At 28.8% G+C, this 13,011-nt stretch overlaps 1 protein-coding gene across 1 annotated transcript; it reads right to left on the bottom strand.

Moving 5' to 3' along the window:
* Positions 1-4,911: 4,911 nt before the first annotated feature.
* Positions 4,912-11,540, bottom strand: LOC140176459 (uncharacterized). The gene is made up of 5 exons (XM_072207908.1): positions 11,529-11,540; positions 10,090-10,184; positions 7,636-8,148; positions 7,451-7,554; positions 4,912-5,170 (listed from the first exon to the last, which is right to left on the bottom strand). The coding sequence occupies exons 1-5, from the start codon at positions 11,538-11,540 to the stop codon at positions 5,064-5,066; spliced, it is 831 nt and encodes a 276-aa protein (XP_072064009.1). The 3' UTR covers positions 4,912-5,063.
* Between the last annotated feature and the right edge of the window lie 1,471 nt (positions 11,541-13,011).

Genomic DNA, 13,011 nt, shown 5'->3' on the forward strand with positions numbered 1-13,011 from the left:
GATAATGAGCTCATTTGTCAGTTCATACCCGCTCCCGGTGTTACCCAGCAACCTTTATCTGGATAAGGCTTTTCTGTTGGCAATACCTACAACAAACAACCTTTGTCTTGCAGAGCGGCACTTGTTAGCCTATATATGCCCAACACATTCACTGCAAATAACTTTTGTCTTACAAGAGTACAACACACTCACTGTAAGCCACCTTTGTCTTAAAGGAGTACACTTTAACTATGTATATCTCGATACCTCTGTAAGCAACATTTGTCTTACAGCATAGCATTGTAGCTAAGTATCCCAGGAAAGCGTTCTCGGTGGTCACACCACCATCTATCTGACTGCCTCTCTGCAACAGATTCTTACATAACCATTCTCATTATCATCATTAGTTATCATCATCATTATTCATCACCAGTTTCACATTCTTATGCAGTATCTCTTTCTTTCTCTGTTCAATCATACTGTACAAACTTTATGGCTTTCACTTTTGCAATATCTTAACTCAAACCATTTTCAAGCACTTAAACATCCATTTTCAGCTATCAAGTATCCAATTCATTAATCTTACGTTCAAAAGTTAATTTACATATTTCAATTTAACTAGATCATTATATTTTTATAAAAAATCAGACATAACCTCTAAAAATAGACTTAAACTACTCTTACGTGTTCCCTCAATCTCAACAAATCATCCACCTTTTCTCAACAATTGTCAAATAGAAGAACAATTCAATCATAATTTGCAATTCCGACATAATCAACCATTCCAACTTCAAAAATTCATAACTAATTTTCACAAATCATAGAATCCCTTCGAATTTAAACTTAATCAACTAGACTTACCCTAATTCATTCAAAATCTAATCACACGCAATTCCAGGCCTTATAAAATTATTTATATACTCTTAAAATTATGCTCATTGGAGTGTAAGGAGGTCAGGGTTGACATCATCTACTTTCTTCTTTTTCTTCTACACGAACTCTGTCAAACTCGCCCGAATGCTACCTGTAATGAATCAAATTACAAAAGAACTCAAAGTAGAATTCATGGTGGCTTAAAACACCTAAATCTTGATTTAATTCAACAATTTTACATGCAAATTCACTACGAAAAGATAAGAATGATGTTCATGCATCACCGGTCTTAGCTTCGCAGGTCAAATTTAGAGCTTGATAGTTGTATCTCTGAAACTCCAATCTTTATATATATGTGCCATCTTTCCTTATGATCTCGTTTATCCGGCTTACACGTATCTTTGCGAGTATGACATGATTTTTGTTTTTGCTTTTGTTTAGCTTATTTTTCAAGGTTCCTAAATATGAATTGTTTCAACTATATTTATGTACGTATTTTACTTTTAGAAGTTGTAATACCTCGCCACCTCTATTTTACGACTTAAGCGTAAGGTTATGTGTGGTAGAGTGTTATACAATCCTTCATACTAACATTACAATGTATATGTATATGTATAGGTACATATGTCTATTGTTTTAGGATTATGTTAGTTTCATATGTCTATTATTACATGATTATGTTAGACTTTGAACGCTTATAACTAGTTTTTTTTATGCCAAAACTTGCATGAAGTTCGCCTAAGACTAAAGCGAACTATGACCAATTTCATGAAGTTCGCCTAAGCCTTAGATAGTTTTGTGCCAAATAAAGATAGATTTTTTTTCCTTGGAATTAATAGTTTTGTTTACTTTATTTCAAAAAAAAATTCCATTCTATTATGAGTATAATATGGTGGTTATGGTGTTTTAAAAAATATTGCTAAAGTTAAAGTAACGTTTTCTTATTATTAAACAATGTTTTTTTAAAAATTATTACTTAAAAAAATGTTACCACAAAATCATAGTTATAAAAATCAGACTGAAATACTAGTGAATTAGACCTCTAACTAGTTTTGTTCGACTTTAGGGCCATTTCCGTTTAAAAACCAGTCAAACTTGGCCTGTTCGAGTCACACACTACGTGTTCCAAAACTTCTCTGTATGTGCTGCTATGATACTAAGCTCTTACTGCTCTCTTATGCCATTACGCTTACTTGAGCTAGCTCTTATCGGTAGGACGGAGAAAAGACCGGGTAATGAATGAAATAAAGGGTTTCTTGTTGCCCTTGTTTCTGGAATCGAGACTCGGAAGGTTTCTCTTATGCCTTGTTTTTCCCTCCCACTCAATCTACGGATATCCCATACTCCAACACAAAAAGTTTAATAGAAATTTCCAAAATTGAAGAAAGGAAGGCTCCACCCAAGTTCTCCAATCAACAATGTATCTATTTTGTTGAATAAATAGTTAAATTAATTCCTAAAAAATTACTCGTTTTTCAAATTGGTCCCTAAAAAACTTTTTTTAATCAAATTCTTCCTTTAAAAGTTTTAAATTAGTCATGTTAGTCTTTCAATCACTTTCTTTGTTGATACTTGATAGTGTCAAAATTTGCTAATGCGGTACGTTAAGTAACACCATAACACGCAAATTTTGTTAATAGTCAATTAGGACTACTAGGTGTGTGTTGTGATGTTACTTAATATACCACATCAACAAACTCCGATGCCGTTAGCAATAGAAGTGACGGAAGGATTAACATGACCAATTTAAAATCTTTAAAGGACGAATTTGATAAAAAAAATCTTTCAAAAACCAATTTGAAGAACAAGTGATTTTTTAGAGATAAATTTGACCATTTACTCCTACTTTACCACTAGATTGTGTTGCCCTTTAATAACATATATGCAAAATCATACATTTAAATCATTTTTATTATTCTTTTAACTTAATACTTATTTTTATTAAATATCTACACTAATTAATTTGATGGCTATTTTCATGTTAGTTCTTTTTAGAAATTGAGATTTAATTATTGTTATAGTGTTAGTGAAGATATGTATTTAAATTTTAATTTTATATTTTTTATTATTTTATATTTTTTATTTATGTGAGATTAGATTAATAGTTTAATTTGTAATTTATCAGTTGAATCAATAATCTAATAATCTAATAATCTATTTGGTTTGGTTTTTAGAATTCTAACGAAAATATAAAAAAAAGGTGCAACTTTAATTTTAACAATGTTTATATAACTATTATAGTCATCGTAGTATAGACATACTAAAATTTATCCTATATAAATTTAAATATATGCATTAACTTTTTATTTTTTATTTTTTTGAATTCGATATTGGAATGTTGTTCGTTAATACTAGATTCTGTTTGTGAATATATTCTTTCTTATACTTTACCAATTTGGTTGCTCCTGATCTGGTAGCAATTGTTAGCTTTTGTTGCATATTGATTAGACAGAACAAATCAAATTTTTTTTGGGAGATATGGGGCTAAGGAGAATGGTCGTTGTTTTTCAAATAAAATAGTTGTGAAGTTATTACGAAACAGTGATAAGATATCGTCTTTCACTCTTTCTCTGCTTGGTTCTTATGCTTGAATATATAAAAACTAGTGCTAAATTCCTTCAATGCACGGATTTACATTTAGAAATAATATTTTATAATTATAAATTTTTTGAGTTATCATCATTATTACATAATAAACGTACTGAATATATAATTTTATTTGAATTTAAAATAAAATACAAATAGAACAGTTTAAAGTCTATAATATTTTTAAATCATCAAAAAAATATATAAAAAAATAAGAACATATATAATTATAATAGTAACATGTCAATTTACACTAAAATTTATATCAAAAGGCTAATAATTTATCGACAACTTAATATCTTACTAACTTCATTATTGGCATATGATGGTGTGCTCTTTATTATACATTTCATCTCAAATCTGAAAGTAGAGTTATAGATAAATTAATTATTTCTACAGTAAATATTTGTACAAAAATATAAGTTATAAAATGTTATTAAAATGAAAATAATATTTTTCTTACTTAAATATTATTAAAAACTTCTTTGAACACGACATTTGTTGTTTATGACTCTGGATTGCCGTCTTCGTCCAGAATCAGAACTTTGAGACTACTGCGACTCTTAACTCTTGACAAAGCACCATAAAATTATCCATGGGTGAACAACTTTACCATCGAATGGTTGATGTGTCATATGTTTATCAGTAACTAACATAAAATCCCTAAGCGTCCGATCAAGTGTTTCAAAGCCCATTTTATCGAACATTAGAGTTTCATCCCAAATTATTAAGTTACTTTGGATGATCAACTCAGCCTTCAAACTGCTATGCTTGATGTTGCAAATAGATTTATCAGTAATTGTAATGGGTATTAAAAACCGAGAATGAGCCGTTTTGCCACCAGGTAGGAGTAAAGACGCAATTTCACTGGATGCGACATTTAAAACAATCTTTCCTCTAGACCAAATAGCAGTAGTCCCATGGAATCTTTATATCTTTATAATCTTTATAATAATACAAATATAGAGCTCTTATGCTGACGTGGCGCTCATACGTTGAGTTTGGGAGTTTATTTGTTTAGGTGTCGTCATTAGAAATTTTTTAATTTTTATTTATAAATTATAACTTATTATTTGCTTAGATGGTTATTTTTAAAATTTTTAAATACGCTTTCTTAGGTTGTTAGGTATTTAGTTTTTAATATTGTTGAACTAATTATTTGCTTATATGTTGTCACTAGAAATTTTTTAAAATTATAAATTATTATTTGGTTAGGTTGTCATCTTTTTTAATTTTAAATTATTTACTTAAATTGTTTCTTTTTAATTTTAATTTATTTACATATTACTCTTTTGAATTTTTAAAACTTTATTTATAAATTATAAATTATCATTTGCTTAAGTTGTTACTTTTTTAATTTTTATCTTTATTGTAACACCCTCACTACCAGAAAGTCACGCTTTCGACAACGCCACTCTGATAGCAAGAAGTATTACGACTACTTTATATACTTAATATTAAAATAGGAGCCTGTGACTCAACACCGTATCGCTGATTTCTTTGAAAACCGGAAATAAAAACTTTATCTTAAAAAAAAACAAACACATAGATTCAAATACAAGACTTCTTACCTAATATATATATATATATATATATATATATATATATATATACTCCTATCCCTCTTACAAAATTGTAATAACAAAGGCGAGGGAAGAAAATAATCTAATTAATTCAACATCATATAAACCAAACGCAGTATAACACCTCTTAATGCTTCTTCTTCCGGTTCCTGAAAAGGTAAAGTTGTAGGGGGGTGAGAACCTAACCACACGGTCTCACCACGGAGTTTCAAAGTTGTCATAAGAAGATATTTAATAAGAAAACTGTTTTCAAGCTCAGTGATTATCAATGCCTTATGAATCTTTTAAAAACCAATAAGTAAACGTTCAAAACTTTTTCAAAGAAACAATGTTTAATCTTTCAGAAATCTGAAACCTTTCCTTTCTTAAAAGAAAATCTCAATCAGAAACCAACCACGCAATCAACAACATAATCATTAATTCAGCACCAAAGTTCATTCTCAAATATAGCACGTCAGGACAAACACAGGCAAGACAGACAAGGAAAGCACAAGTAAGTAGCAGTTACAGCAAATAGTTCAAGTAGCAGTTAAGAACAGTTTCGCAATTAGGCAAACCCAAACAAGTTCAAACCCAAACAAAACATACAAATGCATATGATGCATGCCTGTCCTATGGCTGATGAGGTTCATCTGTCGGTTATCCAGCCAACCCGACAAGTCTGAATTGTCCTTAGACTGTCTCCCGTTGCGCATCCCCATGAGTCTATGCATAGATTTTACATTCATACATCATTCAAATCACTCACTGGGGGCTATCTATACCCGAAAATTTATACGTGCCCAGTCACCCTTACGACGTAGGGTCAACAGAGTATCGAGATCCAACCTGGAACACGTGGTGGCAAGCCACAGTTCTTTACCCAGGAAACTCGTATCTCAGATAAACGTGCAGAAGCCACATATGTTTATTCATAATCATTCATCCATCATCATTTCCGCATTTCATTAAAAATTCATATCAAACCAATCATTATTCAAGCCATAAGTCACTTTTTATTTCTCAAATCTCTTCAAACTCATAATTCGACTTTCCTCAAAATCAATTCCTTTTCAAATCTTAGTCCTTTAATATAACATTTTACAAAACTTCCAAGAGACTTTCAATCATCACCTTAAAACGGAAGTTTCTTTGAGAAGACACAAGACTTTAGGGAAGAATAACCTGCCTCACTTCTCAAACTCTTTAAAAATCCTCGGAATCATAATTACTCAAATTGAAATCATTTAAAATGGAGACTTAAAACCAAAACCAAGGCATGTAGGCCAAAAGTTCCGTGCCACTTTCAAAACCAACTTATTTATGCTTCAAAGCCAATTTCATTTCGTTTGTAAATCGGAAACCTTTCCAAAGCTCGGAGTTGTTTAGTCTTGTTAAGTCAAAATTTAAAGAATACTTCAAAAGCAAAACGAACCTAATTAATCAAAGTTCAACTTCTATTAAAATCCACTAAAACTCTTCCAAAATTACTTCTTTAATCAAACTTCAAAACACAGGCCCCCTTCATATTTAAAACAACCGGGAAACATAATTTTTTATTAAACAACTTAAACTCGAAACACCAATTTCTTAATAAATTAAGAACCAATTCGTAGAACCTCTCAAATCCCAATCCTTTTCTAAATCACATTTTAAAACAGAATCCAAATCTTTTATGAAAATTCGGCAACATCTCCCCTAAAACTTGGACTTTGCCACCCTTTTCGGGTTCCATCCAAACATTTCTCAAACCTTTTTCTCAACCATTTCCAAATCTCATTCATTTTCCAAAATTCAACCAATTCCAATATCAAATTATTTTCAAAACGAATCAGTGCCAATAATAAATCTCTTTTAAAATGAAACCAGCTCAAATACTAAACCATTTATAAAATCAGACTAACTCAAAATTAAACCATTTCCAAAATTAATTCAGTTTCATATTCCAAATCATTTCCAAAGCCGATTCGTTTACATTATCAAAAACAGCTTCAAAACCAAGAAAGTCATTTTTCATAATAATCAATTAAATAACCTTTCAAACTAATTTCTTTTCAGCAACCACAAACTACTCAAGCAATCAAGCAATCAGTCATTCAGTCCAACAAACAACCACATTTATAAGACAATCATAATCACATACATATGCTTCTCACATTAATATCTATTTATAACAATTCCGTAATGTAAAATAGATTTTAAGAAAAACTCCTACCTCGTTAAGCAAAACCATAACCCACACTCGTCAACTGAACTCTTTTTGCTCAGCCCGAAATCAACGGCAACTTAGGCCTCAGCCCTAATTTCTTTCACAGCAAACACAGCAACTTTAACCACGGCACGTAAGAACTAAACCCAACCTAAAGCATTAACGTTGCAAGGACCTTAAAAATATATCACAGAATAATGACTAAAAGAAATCAGAATAGGAAAAGGCTTACTGAACCTACGAGTATCCGGGAAAACGGAACGGCGGTGACTCCGTTGACGACGCAGTAACTTGATGTCGCATGCACGGGTACTGCACTCAGCATGCAAGAACCACAACTCAGCCCTACATTACCATCATCTCAGTTACTCTAATATGCTATTACGGAATACTGATTTCAAGGGTTTCAGAGACGATAAGGCTTACCCAGGGAAAAAGGACTTCAGTGGCGGTTTTCGGCGGCTCAGGCGGCGTAGAGCTTCGGCAGCGGTGGATCTGGCGGCGGTGGCTCCTCCATGGCGGCAGCTCCCTCGCGAAAGTGTCTCTGTCCCTCTCCTCTGTTCGCGGTTCGCGGCGGTGATGATGTGCGGCTCGGCGACGTTGATGGCTCCAAGACGGCGATGGCGACTACTCCTGGCTGCGCGCAACAACTCAACGGCGGTGAGACGCGGTAAGGGTGACGGCGGGCAACGATGACAGTGACGCACGAGGCTCCTTCCCCTGGCTACTGGCTCGCATTCCTCTTCTCCCTCTCTTCTCTTTCCGGCAACCACGACGGCACCGTGGCAGCGGCGCGACGGGCTGGATGGTGGTGGCGCGGCTGATGGCGCGACTCCCTCTCCTCGTGATTCTGGCGGCAACAGCAGTGCGGCCCTCTCTTTCCCGGCACTCTCCCTCTCTCGGGTCCACCCTCTTCTCTCGCAACCCTCACTCCCTTTTCTTTATTTTTTCTTCTTTCTGTTCTTTACTGTGAGTGTGGGTGAGTTATGTGTGCGCACCGTGGGTGTGGGGTGAGTGGAGTGAGGTGAGTGTAATGTTAGGGTTTGGGGTGGTGTAGGGTAGATTAGAAAATTTAAATAAAAATAGGGATAATAATGTAATTTTATAAAATAAATTAAAACTGAATAATAATTGAAAATCAAATTAAATATAGAGTACCTTCTAAATATAATTTTTTAAATTATTTTTATTCAAATGCTAATTTAACAAAAATTGAAGATAAGTAAATTAATTCTCTTTTATTTATAAAGTAAGGTTAGAAATCTAAATATTTAAAATTAAAGCATATAAAATATTCACTATTTTTTTCGATTATAAGGACTCTAAATATTAAATAAGGATTTACTCAATTTTTGTATAAAAATTTTTAAAAATACAATCTTAAATAAATATAATAAATCATAAAAAGTTAATTAATAACTTTTCAAAATTAGGGGTCTTACATTTATCTTTATAATTATACAAATGAAAAACTCTTAAATAAATAGAGAGCTCTTGTGTCGATATGGTGCTTATCTTTATCTTTATCCTTATAGTAATACAAATGTGGAGTTTATTTGCTGATGAGGCGCTCATACGTTGAGTTTGAGAGTTTATTTGTTTAGGTGTCATCACTAAAAATTTTTAGATTTATATTTATAAATTATAAATTATAAATTATAAATTATTATTTGCTTAGGTTGTTATTTTCAAATTTTAAGTTTGGGTTGTTTTTATTTGTTTGGGTTGTTTTACTTAGGTTGTTATTTTTTAAATTTCCAATTTGATTGACTTTCATTTAAATTTAAATTAAAGTCAATCAAATTTAAAAAATTTTAGTTATGAGTCAACTATAAAAATATAAGTTATGAGAGATGTAAAGCACCACAATTTAAAGTACATCAATCCCTTTCTTTACATATATTCAAAATCTTTCTACTTATTCCAATGGCTGGTGTTCACAAAATTGCAGGCATCAATCTTACCATTGATAATTTGTGTGTACGTATACGAGTGATATGGTTATGGACACTACTAAGTTACGGAAATTCTCCATTGCCATACTCAATTGAGATGGTTTGGCTCGATGAAGACGTGAGTTTTCTACTAATATTTTTCTATTTTATTTTAAATTTATATTATTTATATTTTAAATTTATTTGTTTATTCTCATCTAATCGTTCTTTGATTTTTGCTCATCAATTCTATTTTATTTTATTTTGCATGTTTTGTAGTATTTGACAAGGAGGCAAAACAAGTTCTGGAAAAGAGCTGTGTAGAGATACTTGATCCACTCCTATTGGTAAGTTCTAACCAATATTTATTTCTAAAAACATTAGTGAAGATATTTTTAATGGTAATTTTTATATTATTTATTATTAATATATTATGTAATACCATGTAGAAAGGAAATCTATGGGATACACCTACACTTTTTCTCAACCTAATTGATAAGACCTTTCTCTTCATCGTTGAAGTTCAAATATATGATAATCCACATTTTTTACTTTCTTATAAAGTTAAGAAGATGACTGATAATCCACATTTTTCACTTTCTATTAAAAATCAGTTTATTTTTCTCTTCTTTGGTCATTACTCATTAGTAGTATCTAATTTTTAAATAATAATTAATAACTAATTATAATTTTAGGATGTTGACTACATCGATTGTTTGTTTCCAATTTCAAAGACGTCCTCAATTATAGAAGGAGAAAAAGTAGAAGGTGCTAAGGTATTTGTTCAAAAAATGAATCTTTTGTTTATTTATTTTCTCAAAGTTAGATCTTTATTTTATTCAAAAAATATTATTGAGATAAAATCAAATGTGAGAAGGACGTCTTTAATTTAACGTAGTATTTTGTACAGAATTTATTACTTGAATTATCCAATGAAGTTGCGGACAATGATAAATCCGAAGTGTTGAAAAATGCTATTACACCAGCCAAGCGATTATTCTCGGAGTCGGAAGATTTGAAGGTGCAAGGAGATACCTCAATCTGCAAGAAGATCAAGATTGAGAATGAAACTTGAGAATTTGGATGCACGTATTTTAGAATCCCTTCTAGAGTCTATCTAATAGAATAATGTCAAGTATATGTTTGTTTTGGTAGAAATATTGTCTTTTCTTAAGTTGTTATTTTTCTTTTGGTTTTTTTCGTTTAGAATTTAGAATTTTTTTTAAATATAAATTAAAGTTATTTGGTTATTGCTTGTGGTTTTATTTTTAATTCTATTCACACCGTTGATATTCTGTTAATTTCTAATTTAGTATTTAATGTCATAAAGTTATAAATTTTTCATATGAATTATTGTTGATACAATTAAGTTAGTTATTGATTTTTAATGTGTATTTATTTAAAAAAATCTAATTATAATTTTTAATTAAAGTATTATATTTAAAATTTTAAATTTAAATTCAAATAAACTTTTTTTTTGAATTTTAAGTAAGCAATTGAGTTTGAGAATATTTTTTAAAATTTTATATAATTTATAAGCTACTATACTAATTACAAAAGATTATATTAAAGTAAATAGAATTACCAGTCTTATAAAAATGTGAGGTTATTTATATTATTTTAAAAAAAATTGATTTGACATTCTTCTATACTTAATTCTGTTTCTAATATTGTTCTGACAAAATTGAATTAATTTAAAAAATTTTATTTAAAAATTTAAAATCTGTATTAGCTAATTAGGAAATTCTATTTAAAAATTTTAAATTATTTACTTAGATTGTTTTACTTAGGTTGTTATTTTTTAAATTTTAGGTTGTTTTGTTTAGGTAGTTATTTTTTAAATTTTAAGTCATTTATTTAGATTGTTATTTTTTAAATTTCAAATTGTATACATATTAGTCTTTTAAATCATAAATTATTATTTACTTAAGTTGTTACTTTTTAATTTTAAATTATTTGTTCATAAATTAAAATTTTTGAAAAAATTAATTTAAATTTATTAAATTAAATAAAGATAGTATTTAATTATTTAAATTTTGCTAAGATAAACTTTATTTATAAATTAAGTAACAACTTTTGTCGTATAAGATTTTTACCATGTTTAATACGCCTCAGTTATAGTTAAGAAACACCTTTTTTAAAATCTGTTGATTCTTTTTATTTGAACGCTATATTTAAAACTTTGAATATTTATTTTATCTATAAATTTAATTCAAATTTAAATTAAAACCAATTAAATATACAGAACCTTTATCTTTATAATAATACAAATGAAAATCTTATACGCTAACGTGGCGCTCATATGAAAATCTTTATCTTTAAACTCAATGTGGATAACTTTATGACTACACATCATGAGTATGTGGTTAATTTAAACCAATATACCGATGTGCACATACTTCCAGAATTGTCAAGTATCTTATGAGATGAATTTAATTTTGTGAGTTTTTACACTCTCAATACTCCTGAGTTCGATTATACGTATTTAGTTGGTAAGTTTATTGTTTTAGAAAAAGTATAATTCGTAGATAAAATTATTTATTTTATTGATAATTTCAGTTGTATTTTTTACTTAACAAACTTATTGATAATAATTTTTTGTTATTTTAATCAATTTTAGATATTATTGAATATTATACCAACTTGAATTTTTGAAAATTGAATGATGTGTTATTCATGATTTATTATATTTGTTGAGATTTTTAATTAAAAAATTATTTTTTTAAAAGTAATTAAAATTAAATTTTATGATACTTTAAGTTTAAGATTCATTAAGATTTTTAAACTATTTTCATTATAGTGAGATATTTAAAAAAATAAAAAAATTAATATTATAATTAATTAAAAAAGAATCAGTTACTTAGCTTTCGGTCAATATGAAAAAAAAAAACCAAACGTGACTTATGGTTATCGTATATATATATAACACTTCTTTGAGCTTCATCCATTCATTCCACCGAATAGGATTTAAGAAAGAAAGAAAGGAGTTGAGAATGAGAGAGACAGAAGCTTGCATGAGACAAACGTCAAGATGTTGTTATTTTTTTAAAAATACTTTACGTCGTTTTATCTTTATAAAATAAATAAATAATTAATTATTAATTTTTAAATTGTTACTATTTTTTAATAAAAAATAATTTATAATGTGTGTTTGAAATTTTATGAATTTTTTAATTTTTAAATTTTAAAATATAAAACATATATGTATATAATTTGGTACCATTTTTGTTGTTGTTATTTTTTAAGTTATAATTAATTTTTTTAATATAAACACTTATACATATTAGATAAGTAAAATGAAATCTAAAAATTTTAATATTGACTTCAATGTAAATTTATTTATTTAGATTTATTTTAAGATTTTATTCTATAAATTTAAATTTATTTTAGTATTTTCTATTTAGATTATTATTTTAATTTTATTTTATTATAAATATTTTTGTTATATTATATTTTTTTTGTGCTTGAAGAATTTCAATTTATTGAGGAAAAAATTATTTTCGGTGAATAAATATTTTTCTATCTTTTTATTTAAAATATTATTATTAATATATTAGTATTAAAAATATAAAAGATAAAGTATACTTAAAAAAAATGTATTATGAGATTAAATGATTTTATGATTGTGGATATTTGTCTACACGGGAGGCTGTGTGAAGAACTTTGGCAAACAAATTATTTATCTTTTATTTATCCGAAAAACAAAATATCATCTTTAAATACGATGACAATCTTGAGAAAATCATGGATTAAGAGAAAGGGAAAGGTAAAATGTTCTTAGCATGGATGGAGGTCAACAAAGAATTTGAAGCAGGTCAAACTTTAACGTAAGCTGAGTTTTCAAATCAATTTGTTTATAATATAGAAG

The sequence above is a fragment of the Arachis hypogaea genome, chromosome 2 (assembly GCF_003086295.3).
Source record: "Arachis hypogaea cultivar Tifrunner chromosome 2, arahy.Tifrunner.gnm2.J5K5, whole genome shotgun sequence".
Lineage (NCBI taxonomy): Eukaryota > Viridiplantae > Streptophyta > Magnoliopsida > Fabales > Fabaceae > Arachis > Arachis hypogaea.